This window comes from Somniosus microcephalus, chromosome 8 (assembly GCF_052327205.1).
Source record: "Somniosus microcephalus isolate GS21.2 chromosome 8, FLI_Smic_1.0, whole genome shotgun sequence".
NCBI classification, from domain to species: domain Eukaryota; kingdom Metazoa; phylum Chordata; class Chondrichthyes; order Squaliformes; family Somniosidae; genus Somniosus; species Somniosus microcephalus.
This window is the reverse complement of record NC_140994.1, coordinates 19,026,718-19,049,603: the sequence shown is the minus strand read 5'-3', so window position 1 is coordinate 19,049,603 and position 22,886 is coordinate 19,026,718. Positions and strand designations below refer to the sequence as shown.

Here is a 22,886-nt window from a genome sequence, read left to right as displayed (position 1 = left end):
ATCACAGTCCACGGGTGTTGAGAGAATTTCAGAGGGTGGTGAATCTTTGGAATTCTCTACCCCCAGAGGGCCGTGGAGGCTCAGTCGTTGAGTATATTCAAGACAGAGAGCGACAGATTTTTGGATATTAAGGGAATCAAGGGATATGGGGATAGTGCAGGAAAGTGGAGATGAGGTAGATCATCAGCCGTGATCTTACTGAATGGCGGAGCAGACTCGAGGGGCCAATGGCCTACTCCTGCTCCTATTTCTTATGTTCTTATGTATTCCAATGGGCAGTGACAGTGAACAGCCAAGGTGAATGAAAACTGAAAATGTAACGTGCCCAATACTGACAAAAATCAACGACTGTAACAACACAGTAATTAGATTTTGTAATTTATTAACAAATTAGTCATAGTTTGTTTAATAAGGGATACTGTACAGTCACTAAGCACAGTGGAGGGTTACCTACCTTTTTTGTGGGAAAAGTGCGCAGCATAGTGGAGTGGCAAACACCAAGCTGAAGGAAGGGAGAAAGAAAAGCTGGTGAACAATGTTATTTTGAACCTACATGTGTGAATTGATTGCCTCCATCTTAAGCCTACACTGATGCAGCGTTTAATGAGGGGCAGGCTAAAGTAACCTGGGTGACAGAGCCTGCCAATTTCAACCCTGTGGAGAAATAAATTGCCTCTACCACAACTTGCATTTATATAGCGCCTTTAACGTAGTAAAACATCCCGAGGTGCTTCACAGGAGCGTAAATCAGACAAAACTTGGCACAGAGGGGATATTAGGACAGGTGACCAAATGCTTGGTCAGAAAGGTAGGTTTTAAAGAGCATCTTAAAAAGGAGGAAAGAGAGGCGGAGAGGTTTAGGGAGGGAATTCCAGAGATTAGAGCCCAGGCAGCTGAAGGCACGGCCACTAACGGTAGAGCGATGAAAATCGGGGATACGCAAGAGGCCAGAATTCGAGAGCCTGACTAGATAAGGGGAGAGAATATTTTTAGATAGGTCACTTGTGTTTCGCATCCTTCAAGGTCATGTGACAGCCAATGGGATGTTTATACTGGCAGTGACTGCAGTGCTCAGAAATAGTACTGCACATATTTCTGAATTTCAAACAAGGCGATAATATGCAAGCAGCAACAAAGGCGGCCATGATATTTAAATACAGATCATTGTCAGGATTATTATTCTAATAACTCAGTAATAACAGCTCAGTGTTTCTACATATTAAATGTAGATCACTTAGAGCAGAGATTATTAAGTGAACAGTTAATGTCACGACCACAGGATGCTGGATGGAGCTTACAAAGGATTTAGTTCTCTTACAATTGCCAATGGCCAGATGTAATCATCATTCATCCCTGGAAGGAACCACAACCTAGAGACATCCTGGCTCTTTGTCTCTGTGGGCCTATTGAATGCATAACTTAGGGCCTCGAGGGCCACATACAAAATTTAAATCCACGCTGCGTTAATTTGCACTGATCTCAAGTGGATAGTACCGACCGATCTTGGCGTTTGATTTAGGATTTATCTACCAAATGAGATAATAGCACCGACAAACTTCCACAGAATCCATACAGGACAAGCCAGTGAGTAAGAAATACACCAACAAAAAGGTTGGAGTTGCTTGGGCCTCGTGGTAGATTTGCCAGGGCTTGTGGACCACAGGCGTAGTTTAGGTAATCTCTCATAGCCGAGCTTGGGTCTCCACCAGTTGCCTTAATTCACTCTATTGTTCATTGTTAAATGAACTCCAAAATATAGTTAAGGAATAAGTACATCTTTTGGTTACCTAGAGTAAGAATTTGGTGCAATCTCAGACAAATCCATGAATTTCTATGCTCATCAATAATGTATTATATCCTGCCTAACTACTGGCGTTTTGTATAAAAGTCATGGGAGACAGTCAAAATGCAGGTTACTATTAATAACAAATCACTTGCTCTACCTATAATCCATCTTGATGGCCTTGGAAAGGGAAATAGTAAAGTAGGAGAGGGCAGAGGGTTGTTAGAAACATAGAAGATAGGAGCAGGAGTAGGCCATTCGGCCCCTCGAGCCTGCTCCGCCATTTAATGAGATCATGGCTGATCATCCAAATTCAGCACCCTGTCCCTGCCTTCTCCCCATATCCCTTGATCCCTTTAGCCTTAAGAAATATATCCAACTCCTTCTTGAATATATTTATATTTGGGACATGGAATGCCTGACCATAAACATGGTGTGTGGATGCCGTAGTTGGACTGGGGTGGACAAATGTAAGAAGTCACACAACACCAGGTTATAGTCCAACAGCTTTATTTGAAATCACAAGCTTTCGGAGTGCTGCTCCTTCATCAGGTGAAGTGGAGAAATGCATAAAGACACAGCTTATATAGTCAGAGAATAATGTCAGATGTTTACAGGTAATCTTTCCAACTGCCATTTATCACACCTCGGCAGAGAGATAATCACAGCAATCAAAGGTGTGAATGGTGTCCAAACAGGTCAGTCAGGAAAACATTACATCAAAGAACAATGAGGTGGGGTCACAAGGGGTCAAATATTGCAGATGCTGGGGTCTGTATGAAAAACAAAAAAAGACAAAAAACATTTTTTTTGCTGGAAATCACAGCAGGTCCGGCCGCATCTGTGTAGAGAGAACAAGCCAATGTCGACTCGAGTCTGGATGGATGACCCTGCGTCAGGTGGGGTTACATGTAGCGTGACATGAACTCAAGATCTCGGTTGAGGCCGTCCTCATGGGTGCGGAACTTGGCTATCAGTTTCTGCTCGACGATTTTGCGTTGTCGTGTGTCTCGAAGGCCGCCTTGGAGAATGCTTACCCGAAGATCGGAGGCTGAATGTCCTTGACTGCTGAAGTGTTCCCCGACTGGGAGGGAACACTCCTGCCTGGTGATTGTTGCGCGGTGTCCGTTCATCCGTTGTCGCAGTGTCTGCATGGTCTCGCCGATGTACCATGCTCCGGGGCATCCTTTCCTGCAACGTATGAGGTAGACAACGTTGGCCGAGTCACGTGAGTATGTACCATGTACCTGGTGGGTGGTGTCCTCACGTGTGATGATGGTATCTGTGTTGATGATCTGGCATGTCTTGCAGAGGTTGCTGTGGCAGGGTTGTGTGGCGTCGTGGTCGCTGTTCTCCTGCAAGCTGGGTAATTTGCTGCGAACGATGGTCTGTTTGAGGTTAGGCGGCTGTTTGAAAGCGAGCAGTGGAGGCGTGGGGATGGCCTTAGCGAGGTGTTCGTCATCATCGATGACATGTTGAAGGCTGCGAAGAACATGGCGTAGTTTCTCCGCTCCGGGGAAGTACTGGACGACGAAGGGTACTCTGTTGGTTGTGTCCCGTGTTTGTCTTCTGAGGAGGTCGATGCGATTTTTTGCTGTGGCCCGTCGGAACTGTCGATCGACGAGTCGAGCATCATATCCCGTTCTTACGAGGGCGTCTTTCAGCGTCTGTAGGTGTCCATCGCGTTCCTCCTCGTCTGAGCAGATCCTGTGTATTCGCAGGGCTTGTCCATAGGGGATGGCTTCTTTAACGTGGTTAGGGTGGAAGCTGGAGAAGTGGAGCATCGTGAGGTTGTCCGTGGGCTTGCGGTAGAGTGAAGTGCTGAGGTGTCCGTCTTTGATGGAGATTCGTGTGTCCAAGAATGAAACCGATTCTGAGGAGTAGTCCATGGTGAGTTTGATGGTGGGATGGAACTTGTTGATGTTATCGTGTAGTCTTTTCAGTGATTCTTGGACACACGAATCTCCATCAAAGACGGACACCTCAGCACTTCACTCTACCGCAAGCCCACGGACAACCCCACGATGTTTCACTTCTCCAGCTTCCACCCTAACCACGTTAAAGAAGCCATCCCCTATGGACAAGCCCTGCGAATACACAGGATCTGCTCAGACGAGGAGGAACGCGATGGACACCTACAGACACTGAAAGACGCCCTTGAAAGAACGGGATATGATGCTCGACTCGTCGATCGACAGTTCCGACGGGCCACAGCGAAAAATCGCATCGACCTCCTCAGAAGACAAACACGGGACACAACCAACAGAGTACCCTTCGTCGTCCAGTACTTCCCCGGAGCGGAGAAACTACGCCATGTTCTTCGCAGCCTTCAACATGTCATCGATGATGACGAACACCTCGCTAAGGCCATCCCCACGCCTCCACTGCTCGCTTTCAAACAGCCGCCTAACCTCAAACAGACCATCGTTCGCAGCAAATTACCCAGCTTGCAGGAGAACAGCGACCACGACGCCACACAACCCTGCCACAGCAACCTCTGCAAGACATGCCAGATCATCAACACAGATACCATCATCACACGTGAGGACACCACCCACCAGGTACATGATACATACTCACGTGACTCGGCCAACGTTGTCTACCTCATACGTTGCAGGAAAGGATGCCCCGGAGCATGGTACATCGGCGAGACCATGCAGACACTGCGACAACGGATGAACGGACACCGCGCAACAATCACCAGGCAGGAGTGTTCCCTCCCAGTCGGGGAACACTTCAGCAGTCAAGGACATTCAGCCTCCGATCTTCGGGTAAGCATTCTCCAAGGCGGCCTTTGAGACACATGACAACGCAAAATCGTCGAGCAGAAACTGATAGCCAAGTTCCGCACCCATGAGGACGGCCTCAACCGAGATCTTGAGTTCATGTCACGCTACATGTAACCCCACCTGACGCAGGGTCATCCATCCAGACTCGAGTCGACATTGGCTTGTTCTCTCTACACAGATGCGGCCGGACCTGCTGTGATTTCCAGCAAAAAAAATGTTTTTTGTCTTTTTTTGTTTTTCATACAGACCCCAGCATCTGCAATATTTGACCCCTTGTGACCCCACCTCATTGTTCTTTGATGTAATGTTTTCCTGACTGACCTGTTTGGACACCATTCACACCTTTGATTGCTGTGATTATCTCTCTGCCGAGGTGTGATAAATGGCAGTTGGAAAGATTACCTGTAAACATCTGACATTATTCTCTGACTATATAAGCTGTGTCTTTATGCATTTCTCCACTTCACCTGACGAAGGAGCAGCGCTCCGAAAGCTTGTGATTTCAAATAAAGCTGTTGGACTATAACCTGGTGTTGTGTGACTTCTTACATTTGACCATAAACAGTGATGGAAGCAGAATCCCTTTGTGAAGGGATACTGGAAAAGGACAGGGGGACGGTGTTAAGTGGAGAGCTCTTTCAAAGAGCTGGCACAGGCGCAATGGGTCGAATGGCCTCCTTTTGTGCTGTAAAAGTCTATGATTTGCTCTGCACGCCAACTGTGGCATTTCCCTTTCTACCTATGGTGTACACTTGGGGGCTGTTTTCACGACCACCTGTATAATCTCCTTTCGGAGGGAAGCGACTGGCTTCATGCAGCAATATTACATTGTCTATAATTCACCATCTTTGGCAACATGCAGCTTCTCAAGTGTTTGTTGTGCTACTAATGCTGTTTCTCGTGTGTTAATGTGCTGCTAATGAGGACAGCATTACATAAATAGAACACAAATATTGACTGCAACTCTCTAGCAACTCTATTTAAAAAGGTTGAATGATTCAACATCAGCTAGCTCGAAGCACACTACCAATCACTCCGGCAATCCAGAGGGTATCATTTCAGCATTACTGCCTTCTGTTTACTAGTCAGAGGGCACGACTTTGCCAGCTCGACACTGGTATATAATTTTTTTTAAATTACACTTCCATAGTAAAATATTCATGGTTAACTATCTATGAGCAATTGCATGGAAATCATTGCACAGTGAAAATGCAAAAGAAAAATTATCCTTAGCAATGGATTTAACAAAATGCTAATACCAGAGATTAGCATCTGGGTGGCAAGTATGGTGATAATTCTGAATGGAAGGAATTTCATCAGGCCTTGCCTGCAGTGAGAGTATTAGTTAATAAAGAGGCCTGTGCGTTGTAAACAGTGGAGCTGATAACAATTGTAAACAATGTGCAATATGGATAACAAACACGTTGACATGTTCATACAAAATGTCTGTCCAATATTTTAACAGATGTCGTACAACTCCACAACCCTTCCCCCACCCCCGAGATATCTGCGCTCCTCTAATTCTGCCCTCCTGAGCATCCCGGATTATAATCGCTCTACCATTGGTGGCCGTGCCTTCTGTTGCCTGGGCCCTAAGCTCTGGAATTCCCTCCCTAAACCTCTCCACCTTGCCACCTCTCGTTCCTCCTTTAAGACACTCCTTAAAACCTGCCTCTTTGACCAAGCTTTTGTCCATCTGCCCTAGTTTCTCCTTATGTGGCTCGGTGTCAAACTTTTTGTCTTTTAATACTCCTGTGAAGCGCCTTGGTACGTTAAAGGCACTATATAAATACAAGCTGTTGTTGTTTATGCATTCATTAAAATAGCAGCCTGAGGAATTTCACACATGCTCTCTATACTAATATCAGAATGCGATTTCAGCCCCCATGTATTTTGACAGTAGATTTTCTGCCAAGTTCAGCATGATTTTTTTTTATAAACTGGAAGTTCATTTTGTCACATATTAACTCAAATTTTTCCCTTTTTTGTAAATTATGTGGTGTGACAGGGTGCAACCAGAAATAACTGGACAAAGAGCAGATATCTCACAAATTTGATCATCATTGTAGGTGGGGGAACCAAAAACTCTTCGGAGAAATTTTACTATGGTACATATGGGTAATTTAAAGAACTCCTTTGTGCGTGCTCCATCAACCCTTTACTATTAGCAGCACAGAAATTTACAGGAGGCGGCTGACGTAAGAAAACTACTAGGCACTTGGTCTAAGCGTTAAACAAAGCTTTAATTAACTGTTTTACAACATGGAGGTCTAGTTGTGTCCTTCACTAGTTCCTGTTAAGAATGTCCTGCGCAAGCTGGGCCCGTGCCAGAGTATTTATACTCTCCCTGGACAGCGCCACCCGCAGGCCGCTCAGTTGATTCATGTCAGCGGCCATTTGGCCCACTTCCTCTGTGCTGGCTTTCTGCTGGGGCCAGCCAGAGCTAGTCCCACTGCCCTGCTCTCTCCCCATCTACCCTGTGCTGCCTCCGCTGCTTATAACAAACAGTTTATACGTGAAATATTAAGATTAGCAAACACCAAAAAAGTTTTTTTTTTTTTTTAAAAGTCTAAACTGAAAATGAAATGACTTAATGGGAATGTGACTCACCAGAGGCCCACCAGTCCGACCTGAACAGGAGCATTGAACAATGGGAAGCGCTGGAACAAAAAGGGAGGGAAGGGAAAATATCACATTTGGCAATTAGTATTAAACTGAACCCTCTCTAATGTAGGAATTGCAATACAAATAAAACTGGAGCAAGCCAAACCTCTAGCAACGCGATGTACCACTAGCGTGTGTACCATAAGCCCAAGAGAGTTGTGACAGACATTTATATGGTGAAATAATAACTGGCGAAGGGAAGATTACCTCTGCTCACCAGTTGTTCTTTACACAAACAGTTATGATTTTCGCAACAGATAGTGAAGAAGGGTACGGTAGTATAGTGGTTATGTTACGAGACTAGTGATCTGGAGACATGGTTTTGAATCCCACCATGGGGAGTTTAAATTCAGTTAATTAAATAAATCTGGAATAAAAAGCTAGTATCAGTAGTGAAACTACCCATCGTAAAAACCCATCTGGTTCACTGATGCCCTTTAGGGAAGGAAATCTGCCGTCCTTACCTGGTCTGGCCTATATGTGACTCTTAACTGCCCTCTGAAATGGTTGTTAGGGCAATAACGAATGGGCAATGAATGCTGGCCTTGTCAGCATCGTCCACATCTTGGTGAATGAACAAAAAGGAAAACTTCCTTTCCCCCCTTCCCAAAACACATCACCTCATTGAGCCCAATTCAGTTCAATATGACAGTTCTGCAAACCCAAAATCAATGAAAATTTCATGTCTAAAACAGATAAGATTTGACCAATTTGTGCATTTCAATGTCAAACAAGTAAGACTCAGTGGATGGTTTCAAGTCAGTACCAATTCCAACACACTACCGTATAACTTGGTGATAGGCGCAAGACCACTATGACTAAAGTCGAACATCTTTGCTCGATTATTTTTGGATTCTCGATTGCTGGCCACAGTTAATATTTGCACCTTAGGGCATGGCAGGGCCACGCATAGTCCAGAATGTCTTTAGTTAGGCGTGGTTTGATTGCTCACATTATACCTGGTTGGGTATGGAATTTGACACAGAACAAAGAATCAAGCCATTCAAATCCATAACATCCTAGGTGATTAATATGCAAGGGCAGTGGCTCTGCTTAGTAGCTGTGCCTGGGGTAAAGATGCATGTTGGGTCTGTGAGGGGGGGGGGGGGGGCGGGGCAGGGACAATAATGCCGGTGATGGACAGCTCTGTGACCTGGAGCTTACAAGTGCAAGGCTTATATCTGGCCGAGCAGTCAGTCTGGCGTCAACAAAGCAACTAAGCTAAATCAGGAGCTCGGTGGTAGTGAGTTACCATGCAAGAAGTGAAGGTCTGTGCTTCAAGGATCGATTTTAAATCAGGAGGCAGCGCAGAGATGTGCATTTGTTGCTTTCGCATTTCAAGGGGAATAATAAACGTGGTAATTATTGTAAATATACTGTAAGCGACCAGTATTCAGTTCAAACATGTTTAATGAATGAATTTGTCCACTGGTTTCTAACCTGAACCTCGGTGCGAGAGTGTACATTCATCCACCCGACTAAAAGGGCGACACATGATATATTCCAGTGAGCTGGAGTATAGTGGAAAGGGCTCTCTATTGATCCCTGGGTCTCACTACAGTTACCTAGATATTGGGCAGGAAAAGGCACATTCTGGTTTGTAGGGGGCACTGAACCGGAGAATATCTAGCATAAAAACATCACTGTACTCCCTCCATTAAACTCCCCAAACTCTGTGAAGTCACGGAGTATTACTACTCAAACAAAGCACGGGTTCATTTCTAGCGGAGTAGAATTGAGAAGCAGAGAGGCTATGTTAAACTTGTATCGAACCTTGGTCAGACCACACTTGGAGTACTGTGCACCGTTCTGGTCTCCATATTACAAAAAGGATATAGAGGCACTGGCGAAGGTGCAAAAAAGACTTACAAGGATGGTAGCAGAACGGAGAAGCTATAACTAGCAGGAAAGACTGAACAGGCTGGGTCTCTTTTCTCTGGAAAAGAGAAGGCTGAGGGGTGACCTAATAGAGGTCTTTAAAATTATGAAGGGGGTTCGATAGGGTAGAGGCAGAGAAGGTGTTCCTGCTTGCGGGGAGACCAGAACTAGGGGTCATAAATATAAGATAGTCACGAATAAATTCAAGAAGGAATTCGGGAGAAATTTCTTTACTCAGAGAGTGGTTAGAATGTGGAACTCGCTACCACAGGGAGTAGTTGAGGTGAATAGCATAGATGCATTTAGGGGGAAGCTGGATGAGTACATGAGGGAGAAAGGAATAGAAGGATAAGCTGCTAGGGTGAGATGAAGTAGGGCGGGAGGAGGCTCGTATGGAGCATAAACACCGGCATAGACCAGTTGGGCCGAATGGCCTGTTTCTGTGCTGTAAATACTATGGGGAGAAATTCGGAATCGCCCCATTTGGGGCGCAATTATCGGCCGGGCACAAAGTTTAGCGCCTGGCGCTAATTATCGCCTCCGACTGCAAACTTGGTTTCTATCACCCCTGGACGTGATTGGAGCGCTAAATCAGGTGCTACACACCTCTCTTAAGGTGCTAACGCCGAGGAGCGAGGCGCTACCTCAGAGCGCTGGCGAAGCTCATGTGATGCCAGTCAGCAATGGAACACAGACACACTGGCGCTGGCCAGTTCTTAAGGGGAGGGTCGATCTTGCTCTCCATCCACACCCTGCTCATTGCAGCCTTGAATTTCGGCCTGGAGAGACCTGTACATCAATTCTGCTTGAAAGAACAATGGAGAGACCCAGGGAAAGAGCTGAGTGCAGCCCCCACAGTCTCTTCTAAATCGATGCAAGGAAGGACAAATCAAAATGAATCTGCAAAGTGCAGCTCAGTACCCAAAACTCCTTCACACAGCCTTGAATCTCTCCAGAAGTCTCTCTCTCTCAGAATGCGTGGTGCAAAAATGTCGCAAAAAGAGTCAGGAAGCAGTCGCCTTTAAATAGCGCTCCCCCAGTCCCTTCCCGACTGCAAAACGTTCCCCTCAGCCTGTCGTTGCTAGCGGCAGGTGGTAAGGCAGGTAGCGCCACTCAATATCCGGTCTGGGGCGTTGCACGCTCGACTGACGTCACGATCTGTGGGTGCAGGAGATTGTGGCGGTAGTGTTTAGCGCCGCCGCAAAATGTCTGGTCAATTTCGCGAGCGGCGCAAACATCGCCACGCCCAGGCGCTAGTTGCTTTGCGACCCATTAACGCCCTCTTAGGGCACTAACGGGAGGCGCAAAGCAACCAAATATTTCCCCCCATGTCATTCGATGTAGTACATCAGTATTTTTAAGTAAGACAGAGCACAAAACACGAGATTTCAGCTATGTTGTCTTGAGTAAAGTGCTAAACAGAGACCAGGTGCTTGTTCTCTCATCCACCCCGCACCACCACCCCCTCACAGACCCGTAGCAAGGAATGGGGAGTAAAATACGAGAGAGAGAAATGCTTATGACCAGTATTCCTGGTAGCACAGGATCACATCTAACCTGATGAAACTGTAAGGAAAGCTTTGCAGGTGAAGTGCCTGCTGCAGGAAGAAGGTATTCCATCCGGCAGCAAAGTAGCAGACATTCCCAAACTCAGAAGTTCCAGACATGCCCCGACAAAACCTCTCAGCATGGCATCAACACCCGAAAAGACAGAGAGGAGAGATGTCCAGAGACCTTCATGCAAGTTCACTCCACACAACCGTAAAGGGGATAATATCTACCACAGGTGAAGTGAAACTCAGCAATATTTTTTTTATTGCCGCTAGCAATTCTTGGAGAGCCAGAACTTTAACAACAACAAAAAAATCAATGAACTGTAGTGTGCAACAGTAGCCTGCATCACAGTCTGGGTCAGGAGCCCACTCCACTGATTTGGTAGCTCAAAGATTTATTTTTGTCCTGTTGCTGTCACGGTACATTTCACAAATTCAGTCCTTCGCTTGACATTTACACATATGCGAAAAACTTACCTTTAAAAACGCTCTCTTTTCCAAAGCATTCATGATAACTGGGGGGATGGCTGCAGATCAGAACAGAAGGGGTTATTTACAGACAATTCATGGTGCTGAAACCATTGCATGTTCATTTGAACTAAATATTTATTCAGTTATTGAAACCACAGTATCCTTTTACTGACAATCTACCTGTCAGTTCAGATTTTAATTTTTATTTATGTTCAAAACCACTAAACTTTGCCACATGCAGGCTGGACTGAGAATTCTTCTTTAAAGAAATATTACCTTTGATTTGATTTTTTTTTTTAAAAAGGAACATTGACAGAAACCCAAGAAAGGAGGCAACAAGGTTGCTGCTGTGGAGCTAGAGACCTGCAAACACACGTGGAGGGAGAAATTCAGTATCGCCCCGTTTGGGGCACAATTATCGGCTGGCCGCAAAGTTTAGCGCCTGGCACTAATTATTGCCTCCGACTGCAAACTTGGCTTCTATCGCCCCTGGAGGTGATTGGAGCGCTAAATCAGGCGCTACACACCTCTCTTAAGGCGCAAAGGCCGAGGAGCGAGGCGCTAACTCAAAGCGCTGGTGAAGCTCATGTGATGTCAGTCAGCAATGGAACACAGACACATTGGCGCCGGCCTGTTCTTAAAGGGGAGGGTCGATACAAGGACAAATCAAAATGAACCTGCAAAGTGCTGCTCAGTACCCAAAACTCCCTTCACACAGCGTTGAATCTCTCCAGAAGTCTCTCTCTCAGAATGTGTGCTGCAAAAATGTCGCCGACAAAAAAAGTCAGGAAGCGGTCGCCTTTAAATAGCGCTCCCCCAGTCCCTTCCCGACTGCAAAACGTTCCCCTCTACCAGTCGTTGCTAGCGGCAGGCGGAAAGGCAGGGGGCGCCACTCAATATCCGGTCCGGGGCGCTACCGGGGAGTTGCGCGCTCGACTGACGTCACAATCTGCGGGCGCAGGAGATCGTGGCAGTAGTGTTTAGCGCAGCTGCAAAATGTCTGGTCAATTTTGTGCGCGGCGGAAACATCGCCACATCGGGTGCTAGCTGCATTGCACCCAGTTAGCGCCATCTTAGGGCGCAAACGGGAGGCGCTAAGCAACCAAATTTTTTCCCCCCTTGAACTTTTTTGGTATCAGTAGGAAGTAATAATACAAAGCAGTAGGGCGAAGGGGGAGAAATGGCTCGCATCAGATGGTGTGGAAGTTCAGGTGTACAGTGAAGAACGCTAAATAGCCAAGATATAATAATCAGAATGTGTTGCCAAGTGAAGTGCTGTACTTGTATAGAGAATACATTATCAGGTGCTAGTACTGACACTTTGAAAATCAGCCCGTGTACTTTGTGTATTCAGTGTGGTAATAATGCAAGATTCTTCCATGGATCCAGACACAGAGTACACTGGTATATTCACTCAGTACCACTTTAAGTGGTAAGGTAAGGGTTTTTTTTTTTGGCACAATTCCCCACTCCAAATTTGTCACCACAGTGATATGGGAAGAGCACAAAATTCCACTTTCAAATCCAAGTGGAAAACAAGCTATTGCTTTTGAAACACACTGGGGCAACACAAGACCATCCTGATCCTTCCAGCAACTCAGACCAGAATATCATTGTTTGTAACAGAAAATGCTGGAAAAACTCAGCAGGCCAGGCAACATCCATGGAGAGAGAAATAGAGTCAACGTTTCAGGTCAAAACCCTTCGTCGGGACTTTTTCGGATTTTCAGCATCCGCAGTATTTTGCTATCATATCATTGTTTGTAATTGTGAATGATATACTCTGCCTTTCACTTTGAAACACCACTTAGACCATTTTGTATCCACTTATTAACAAGAAACAAACCCGTGAGTAATCCCTAAAAAAGAGTATTAAGCAGAATCTGCACTAAAATGCAGATGGCAATATTCTAATTGTGACTATATAACGTTTTTCAATTGAGAGATGATTTTGCTAATTATAATTGTCTGCACTGAACGCTTTAAACTGTCATCAAAAATTGCATGGGAATATCTATATCCTTGTAAAAAACAAATCACATCCTGGGAGGTAGATGGAAATATTGCAGGTGCTAGAACTCCACATTTCGAGAGAGGTGGGGGAACAACAGCACTGCCGCTAAGCAATGAAGCTCAAGTGAGTTGGAGCCTCACTCCCTTGGCTTTCAATCTCAATTACTTTGGAGGGCAACAGCCAACTTTCTCACCTCCCCCGTGACAAATCTGTACAACCACCTTTCACTGTGTTCTTTTAAATTACAAAGTGGCCATTGGAAATTCTGATTGTGATGAATGACGGGGCTGATTCTGTGACCGGGTGCTCCCTGCGAGGAGCGCCACTGGTCGTGAGCACCAACGTTCCCGCTAATGCCATGCGGCCGTGCAGCAGTCTGGAGGTCCCACGTAGGCTGCTCACCAGCTGTTCAATGGGAATATCCGCGCATGCATGAAAATTAGAATGGGCCGCGCAGCCAGTTAAAGGGACTGTGCACGAAAAAAAAATTACAGGGAGCATTGGCCGGCAGTTCGTGGGACTGCAGCCGTGAGTTTCTACCCATTAATATTAATGGAAAGAAGATCACAGGTTGCACGCCCTGGGAGCACCTGATCACTGAATCAGGTATTTTTTATGCAATTTGGTCAATGATCAAAATGGCTAACAGAGTCACAAAAAGCTGTATTAATGGGACTGGCATCAGTCTTACAGGAGTGCTTTGGAACGCATCCAATCTGCAAACGTCTTCCATAATCCCAGGAGTTAGTTTTCATCTCCAGTGGTGAGCTAATGAAGCTCACAAGATATCTAAACCTCAGCAGTGCCCTTTGGAGGAAGTGTTGGGATTTGGAGAGGATTTCTGCGGAGTGAGTTAACAAATGTCAGGCCGTCTCCACGTGTGGTACTTACAAGACAGCAAAAGAATTTCTAACTTTGGGAAAGCTGAATCTGTGGGTTCATATCAGGACAAATTGGAGACCTTTACAAAAGGGTTTATGGGCTTACCGCTCAAGTGTAAAAACACTAAGTTTTGTGACCTATTCAACGACTAATAAAAACCTGGTGACATTTTCAAGGAAGACTGCAGGCTGTGTTTTCCAAATGAACAGAAATTACTTGCAAAACAAGGTGAGTCAGCCAAGCTCCCCCGCCCTTAGTAAAACACACAATGTGCACAATGGATAGATCACATCTGCACTCGGTGCTGGCACCAATTCTACCAGTGTCAGAATGGCACGATGATGCATTACATTACATACTTACACTATTTTTAATTAGGCGCGCACTGACAAAGTCATTAGAATGCCATTGGGCCACATTAAGCTTGGATGATTCACTAGAGGTACTATAAATAGTGTTCCACCCTGAACAAGGTTTACTATGGAGGTGGGGCGGGGACAAAGGGTTCAACTAACACACTTTTAAACTGCAAATGGAGTATTCCTTTAACTTTACATACTGTAAAGTTCTCTTTGGGTTCTTGACAAGCTTTCCAAGTTGAATAGACATTACAATACTGAATTTGGATGATCAGCCATGATCTCATTGAATGGCGGAGCAGGTTCGAGGGGCCGAATGGCCTACTCCTGCTCCTATCTTCTATGTTTCTATATTTAAAGACTTGCATTTCTATAGCGCCTTTCATGACCGCCAGACGCCCCAAAGCGCTTTACAGCCAATGAAATACTTTTTGAAGCGTAGTCACTGTTGTAATGTGGGAAACGCGGCAGCCTATTTGCGCACAGCAAGCTCCCACAGACAGCAACGTGATAATCATCAGATAATCTGTTTTAGTGATGTTGATTGAGGGATCGATAGTGGCCAGGACTCCAGGGAGAACTCCCCTGCTCTTCTCCGAAATAGTGTCACGGGATCTTTTACGTCCACCTGAGAGAGCAGACGGAGACCTAGGTTTAACGTCTCATCCGAAAGACGACACCTCCGACATTGCAGCGCTCCCTCAGCACTGCACTGGAGTGTCAGCCTAGCTTTATGTGCCTAAGTCCCTGGAGTGTATCACAATATATACACTCCCCATACCCAGCCGAAAGCCATGTGATCACCTGGGAGAGGCAAAGAACCAGACTAAAGCCCAGGCCAATTTGGGAGTGAAAAAAATCTAGGAAATTCGTCTCCGACCTCCTTAGGCAATCGAAATGATTCTAGATTTTTGTACTCAAGTGCCTGGAGTGGGACTGTGAACCCACAACCTTCTGACTCAGAGGCGAAGGTGCTACTAACTGAGCCACTGGCTGACACTGTGGTAAAAGAAAATCATTTCAGAAAGATAGGTCCCCAACCCCATGTTACCCTGCTCAGTTGGGATTAGGCACTCTTCAATGGCCTTTTGTTGGTTTTTGTCAGTGCCACTCTGGGGTTGATGCGGCAGCAGACATGTCAGCGTGCCAACAAAATACTGCCCACAAACTGGCAATTTAATGCATAGCAGGGATAGTCAGTGCAGGAAATGGAGGGGGAAAAAAAAATCACAAGGGTGCAGCAGGACTGCCCTCCTGGGGTTGAAGCTGAGGCACATTTGTTGGGGCAGAGTGGAGGGAGATTTATTCTGGTCATGCGGTAAATGATGGGATTACTTTATGCTGACACTCGTTGGCCAAAGCCAAAAAACTGTTGATTTTCCTAGTGTTAACTCGATCATGGCGACCCAATGCACTGGAGGACAAAACAATTCATAGGACACAGAACTTGGATCTTGCTGCACCCCTTCTCGCCCCATTTTACAGGCAAAAAGCAGGAGTTGAAAGGTCCAATGTGGCATGCCGCGTGCTCATGCAGGTTCCGCGCCGGGAGAGCACTGCGTGCCAAAGTGCAACGAAGGTTCACTAGACGGATTCCTGGGATGAGGGGATTGCCCTATGAGACACTGAGTAGACGAGGCCTATATTTGCTAGAGTTTAGAAGAATGAGAGGTGATCTCATTGAAACAGAAAATTCTTACAGGGCTTGACAGGATAGATGCAGGGAGGATGTTTTCCCCTGGCTGGGGAGTCTAGAACTCGGGGGGGGGGGGGGGTTGCAGTCTCCGAATAAAAGGGTCGGCCATTTAAGACTGAGATGAGGAGAAATTTCTTCACTCAGAGTGGTGAATCTTTGGAATTCTCTACCCCAGAGGGCTGTGGAGGCTCAGTCATTGAGTATATTCAGGACAGAGATCGATAGGTTTCTGGAGATTAAGGGAATCAAGGGATATGGAGATAGTGCGGGAAAGTGGAGTTGAGGTGGAAGATCAGCCATGATCTTATTGAATGGAGGAGCAGGCTCGAAAGGCCGAATGGCCTACTCTTTCTATTTATGTTCTTAAATTGGTTAGGGTGCCCAGAGTCTTCCAAGGCGCAAGACTGAGACCAGCGTGGGCCCATTTACAATGCAAATCCTGGACCTAATGCCGGTTTCAGGCCCCTTTCCCATATTTGATCGCAACTAACCACAGCACATGACATGCATGCTGCAGTCAGTTTTCTCGGACCTAAAGGAGCGTTCCTCAAAAGGGGGAGGCTGGAGGCTGCAACAAAAAAAAAAAGTGGGAAAAGAAAAAATGTTTGACTTATCTGAAAGGGGAGCCAGGAGGAGCCCTGGGGAGGATGCTTCTCCCCACCAGCCACATCCGATCAGGAATCAGTCCCATAAACCTAACACAATAGCAAAATACTGCAGACGCTGGAAATCCGAAATAACAACAGAAAATGCTGGAAAAACTCAGCAGGCCAGACAACATCCGTGGAGAGAAATTAGAGTCGACGTTTCGGGTTGAAACCCTTTTTCAAAACTGGAAAGGAAATAAAATAGATCGAAGACAGGGCTGCGATAGAACAAAAGAAGTAAAGAGGTATTCAAAACCAGACGAGATGGTAATAGGACAGTGGAGACAAAAGACGGCTCAGATTAGGTGTGAAGTGTACTGGCAGGATGAGAGACAGCTGCCATGTGGGAGAGAGGGAAAAAAAGGGGGGGGGGGGGGAAAAAAGGGAAGACCCAAAACAAAGGGGTGGAAAAAAATATATAAGTAAAAATGTAATAGGGGCCGAGGTTATGATCTGAAATTGTTGAACTCGATATTGAGTCCGGAAGGCTGCAAAGTGCTTACTCGAAAGATGAGGTGCTGTTCCTCGAGTTTACGTTGAGCTTCCGTGGAACAATGCAAGAGGCCAAGGACGGTGAGGTCCGAGTGGGAATGGAGCAGTGAATTAAAATGACAGGCGACCGGAAGCTCGGGGTCACCCTTACGGACTGAATGGAGGTGTTCCGCAAAGCGGTCACCCAATCTGCGTTTGGTCTCCCCAATGTAGAGGAGACCGCATCGTGAGCAGCGAATACTGTTTACTAGGGGCAGGTGTTACATCTCCTGTGCTTGCACGGGAAGGTGCCAGGCGAAGGGGAACGGCTGTTGGGGGTGATAGAGGAGTGGACTAGGATGTCTCGGAGGGAGCGGTCCCTACAGAATGCTGAAAGGGGAGGGGCGGGGAAGATGCATTTGGTGGTGGGATCACTTTGGAGGTAGCGGAAATGGCGGAGGATGATCCGTTGAATGTGGAGGCTGGTGGGGTGAAAGGTGAGGACAAGGGGAACCCTATTGTGGTTCCGGGAGGGAGGGGCAGGGGTGAGGGCAGAAGTGCGGGAGATAGAACGGACACGGTCAAGGGCCGTGTCAACCACGGTAGAGGGGAATCCTCGGTTGCGGAAAAAGGAAGACATGGCGGAAGCACTGGTGTGGAAGGTGGCATCGTCAGAGCAGATACGGCGGAGACGGAGAAACTGGGAGAATGGAATAGAGTCCTTACAGGAGGCGGGGTGGGAGGAAGTGTAGTCCAGGTAGCCCTTCCCCTTTGCCTGGCACCTTTCCGTGCAAGCGCAGGAGATGTACCACCTGCCCCTATACCTCCCCCCTTCCCACTGTCCAGGGCCCCAAATACCCCTTCCAGGTGAAACAGCGATTTACTTGGGGTCAAGGTAGAAGCGTTCATGTTGCGGCCCTGTTTCAACCAATTCTACCACCACCACGCACAGCATGCCTGAAGACGGAAGTAGTCGTCGATGTCAGAAACACGGGTCTTTTTCAAGACCGGCATTGACTGTTATATCTGCTAACGTTGAAGGGTTCTCTATAGCTAAACAAAACATCCTCGCTACATTATGCAATGAGTTGGAGTATGATGTCCTCTGCCTGCAGGAGACACAGAGGAGGTGAGAACAACTGCCCAAAAATACCAGGAATGGTCCTGGCTATTGAAAGACCTCATCGACAATATGGCAGTGCTGTATTTGTTAGAGCTGATTCAGTTGTAGAAACCACTTCTAAAACAGGAGGACAACATCGAAATTCTAACCATAGAGCTGAGCAAAGTAGTAGTGACCTCTGTGTACAAGCCACCTGGCACAGATTTCAGCTTCTCTAACCCTGTACCCAACCTGCACAATAAACCACAGATCATCATTGGAGACTTTAATAGCCACAGTACCCAATGGGGGTACAAGGAGACTAACAACGATGGAGAAGCAGTCGAAGAATGGATGGACGCTAACCAGCTTAGTCTCATCCACGATCCTAAATTGCCAGCCTCCTTCCACAGTGCCCGCTGGAAGTGTAGATATAATCCAGATCTTGCCATTGCCAGCAACGACATCGCTGGCCTCTGCAAGAAGCTTGTCACAGACCCAATACCACAGACACAACACCGTCCTATTGGCATCCAGGTAAATGCAGCAGTGTTACCAACCGTCGTACCATTCAAAAAGCGCTTCAACTTCAAGAAGGCCGATTGGAACGGTTTTACACGAGCACTTGACCGCAAGGTTAAACGCATTAAACTACTACCTGAGCACTACAACCTCTTTGCAAAAACTGTCCAAAAAACAGCTAGAAGGAAGATCCCCCGAGGTTGCAGAGTACACTACATCCCTGGTCTCACCAAGGAGAATGCTGAACTCTACTGGGAGTATGTCTCAATGTTTGAATCTGACCCCTTCTCAGAGGAAACAATATCTACCAGTGAGAGGGTGATGTTAAGTATCTCTCAAGAACGTCAAAACACCTGGAACACCTTGATAGAGACAAGAGATCTTACAAAAAACAGCAAGTAGGCATGGTCTCTTATAGGCAAACTTGGAGGTGATCCCAAGAAAGCTGCCCAACATCCAAATGTGTCTGCTAACCAAGTTGCACACCAGTTGCTCCTAAATGGAAAAATCAACAAGAAACAACCAAGAGCACAACTAGATAGGAAGAAGTACAGCGATGATCCTGGCTTCACTAGACCATTCACCATGGAAGAACTGGAAACTGGTATATGTAGTCTAAAACACAGGAAAGCAATTGGTCTTGACAACATAGCAACGGAGCAGATAAAGCATTTTGGACAGAAAGCAAAGAAATGGCTCCTACAATTGTTCAACCACTGTCTGGCAACACACAAGCCACCTAATATCTGGCAGAAGGCACATGTAATAGCACTATTAAAGCCTGGACAAGATCCCTCAGATCCTAAGAGTTTTTGGCCAATTTCACTGCTTTGCCACACCTATAAGCTGTTTGAACGCCTGATACTCAGTAGGATAGCACCAACTGTAGATGAGAAGATCATTCCAGAGCAAGCAGGTTTCCGCCCCGGCAAATCAACAACAAGCCAACTGCTCAACCTCACACAACACATCGAAGATGGTTTTGAGCAAGGGATGGTAACAGGTGCTGTTTTTGTGGACCGGTCAGCAGCCTACGATACAGTGAACCATAGACGTCTCCTCGGCAAGATTCTAGAGATGACAAAAGAGATTCACTGAACAGAGCCGTTAGAAAGCATGCTTCAGAATCGCCGGTTCTATGTTGAACTAGGTGGGAAGCGCAGCAGGTGGCGTATTCAGAAGAATGGTCTTCCTCAGGGAAGCATGCTTGCACCGCTGCTGTACAACATCTACACAAATGACCAACCAATAGACGGTGTTACACGCCGTTTTATATATGCTGATGACTTATGTGTCACTGCCCAAAGCACTGATTTTAACACCGTGGAGAAAACGCTTTCTGAAGCCTTGGAGGGACTAAAATCCTACTATGAAGAAAACCACCTTCGCGCAAACCCATCAAAGACGCAAGTTTGTGCATTCCACCTCAGAAACCGTGAAGCCAAACGCCAGCTGAAAGTAACCTGGTGTGGAGCAACACTGATGCATTGCGAGCACCCTATCTACTTAGGAGTCACCCTTGACCGATGCCTCACCTTCAAGAACCACATCGAGAAGACAAAGGCAAAAGTGAGCGTACGAAACAACATCCTGAATAAGCTCACTAACACAAGATGGGGAACAAGCCCGAAAACATTGCGAACCAGTGCACTTGCTCTTTGCTATTCCACTGCCGAATACGCCTGCCCTGCATGGGAAAGGTCTACTCATGCCAAGAAGATGGATGCCGTTCTGAATGCAAGCTGCCGATTTATCACAGGCTGCTTAAAACCAACAAACACCAACAGCCTATATATCCTGGCGGGTATTGCTCCCCCTGATATAAGAAGAACGGTAGCCAGCAAGAAAGAGAGACTCCGTCAAACATCAGATGAGAGACACCCTCTGCATTGTCATACACCTACACCCAGCCGCCTAAAGTCAAGAAAGAGCTCCATGAACAGTGTTGTTCCATTACAATCAACCTCATCTGAAGCCCGCATTGCCTTGTGGAAAGACTGGCTCGCCAGTCTTGAACAACCCCCAGCGATGGAAATTTTACTTGATGAAAGCCTTCCCCCAGGAGCTAATTGCAACTGGGCAATCTGGAAGCGCCTTAACAGACTTAGGACCGGTAGGTTGCTCAAAGGTGTCACTAAGCAAATCGGGATATTCAACCAGCCCGACAACTTGTGAATGTGGAACTGAGGCACAGACTATGCAACATCTCCTGCAATGCCCATTGTTAGAGGAACCCTGCACTGTTGCAGATCTTGCCGAATTCAACAACAAGGCGCAAAAACGTGTCCAGTTCTGGCTGGGCTATGTATAGACTGTCCGTGGACACGATAAGAAACAGCGATTTACTTGTACTTCTCACAATTTAGTATACTGTATTCGCTGCTCACGATGCGGTCTCCTCTACATTGGGGAGACCAAATGCAGATTGGGTGACCGCTTTGTGGAACACCTCCGTTCAGTCCGTAAGGGTGACCCCGAGCTTCCGGTCGCCTGTCATTTTAATTCACCGTTCCATTCCCACTCGGACCTCACTGTCCTTGGCCTCTTGCATTGTTCCACGGAAGCTCAACGTAAACTCGAGGAACAGCACCTCATCTTCCGATTAGGCACTTTGCAGCCTTCCGGACTCAATATCGAGTTCAACAATTTCAGATCATAACCTCGGCCCCTATTACATTTTTACTTATATTTCTTTTCCACCACTTTGTTTTGGGTCTTCCCTTCTCTGCCCCCCCCCCCTTTCCTTTTTTTTCCTCTCTCCCACATGGCAGCTGTCTCTCATCCTGCCAGTACACTTCACACCTAATCTGAGCCATCTTTTGTCTCCACTGTCCTATTACCATCTCGTCTGGTTTTGAATACCTCTTAATGTCTCTTTACTTCTTTTGTTCTATCGCAGCCCTGCCTTCGATCTATTTCATTTCCTTTCCAGTTTTGAGGAAGGGTTTTGACCCGAAACGTCGACTCTAATTTCTCTCCACGGATGTTGCCTGGCCTGCTGAGTTTTTCCAGCATTTTCTGTTGTTATTTCCATAAACCTAACAGTTGACTTTTAAAATTGAAAATAAAAAAAACTTCAATGGGTCCTGACTTACCCATGGCAGGTATCGCCATACCAATCCGAGATACCACCACCTGGGAAATGGCCTGCTGTGCTGCCTTGGGCGACTCCCCGAGTCGATTCCCATTGACGTCTGTGACTGGAATCCCAAACTTAAGTTCTCTGCAAAAGAAAAAGGTGTTAAGAGAATAAGGTGCAAGACTCTGTTTACTGTGAGGCAGCACACATCTATATTTGCAGGGTGCAAGCAAATGTGAAGCACCGTGCTCAGGTACTTACATGTGCTGACTCAGCAGGCACTAGATTTCATCTTACTGGGGACAAACCTGTATTCAAAATGACAGCAAAAGTATGCTTTAAAATGTTGATATTGCCTAGATTTGGGCCTAGAAATTCGCTTCGGGCGCTGGCACAGAACGGGCGGTATTGGATTGGCCGCCCGTTATACGCAGCGTCCGATATTTAAATCCACTGACTGCAACAGGCGCTGCGTATAACGGGCGGCCGATCCACCACCGCCCGGGACGAATTTCGAGGCCTTGACCTCGAACAGAAAGAATGATTTGCAGTTATATAGCGCCCTTCACAACCTCAGGGCGTTCCCAAAGCGCTTTGCAGCCAAGGAAGGACTTTTTGAAGTGTAGTCTCTGTTGCAATGTAGTAAACGTGGCAGCCAACAATGAGAAAAGTGGCCAGATCATCTGTTTCAGGTGCTGGTTGAAACGTTGGCCAGTTGCGCTCCCGTGCTCTTCTTCATTAACACGCCCCATATGAAAAAAAATAACATTTTCCCACAAATTTTTGTTGATTAAAAAAATAACTGGGGAACTAGATTGGGAGGAGTTACGAAGTAGTGAGTGCTAATCTCATTATTAGGGAGCTGAATTATCAGCAAACGTACATTAATTTTAAATGCACCTGCTTCAAAAATCTATGCTTAATTCAGCTCCCTGGTATCACCAGACTTCAGCAATCCATCCCAAACCACTTCCCT

At 46.4% G+C, this 22,886-nt stretch overlaps 1 protein-coding gene across 6 annotated transcripts in view; it reads right to left on the bottom strand.

Moving 5' to 3' along the window:
* Nucleotides 1–22,886, bottom strand: part of sfxn3 (sideroflexin 3) — a 113,798-nt gene that overhangs the window by 7,257 nt on the left and 83,655 nt on the right. For all 6 annotated transcript variants that reach the window (XR_015079182.1, XM_085994319.1, XM_085994321.1 and 3 more), the window contains 4 exons: nucleotides 21,927–22,054; nucleotides 11,145–11,194; nucleotides 7,183–7,232; nucleotides 455–502 (listed from right to left, as the gene is read on the bottom strand). Coding sequence is in view for 5 of the 6 variants with exons in the window: in XM_085994319.1 (XP_085850445.1) it covers nucleotides 455–502; nucleotides 7,183–7,232; nucleotides 11,145–11,194; nucleotides 21,927–22,054 (276 nt within the window). In the remaining variant the exon portion in view is untranslated. The remainder of the gene's footprint in view (nucleotides 1–454; nucleotides 503–7,182; nucleotides 7,233–11,144; nucleotides 11,195–21,926; nucleotides 22,055–22,886) is intronic.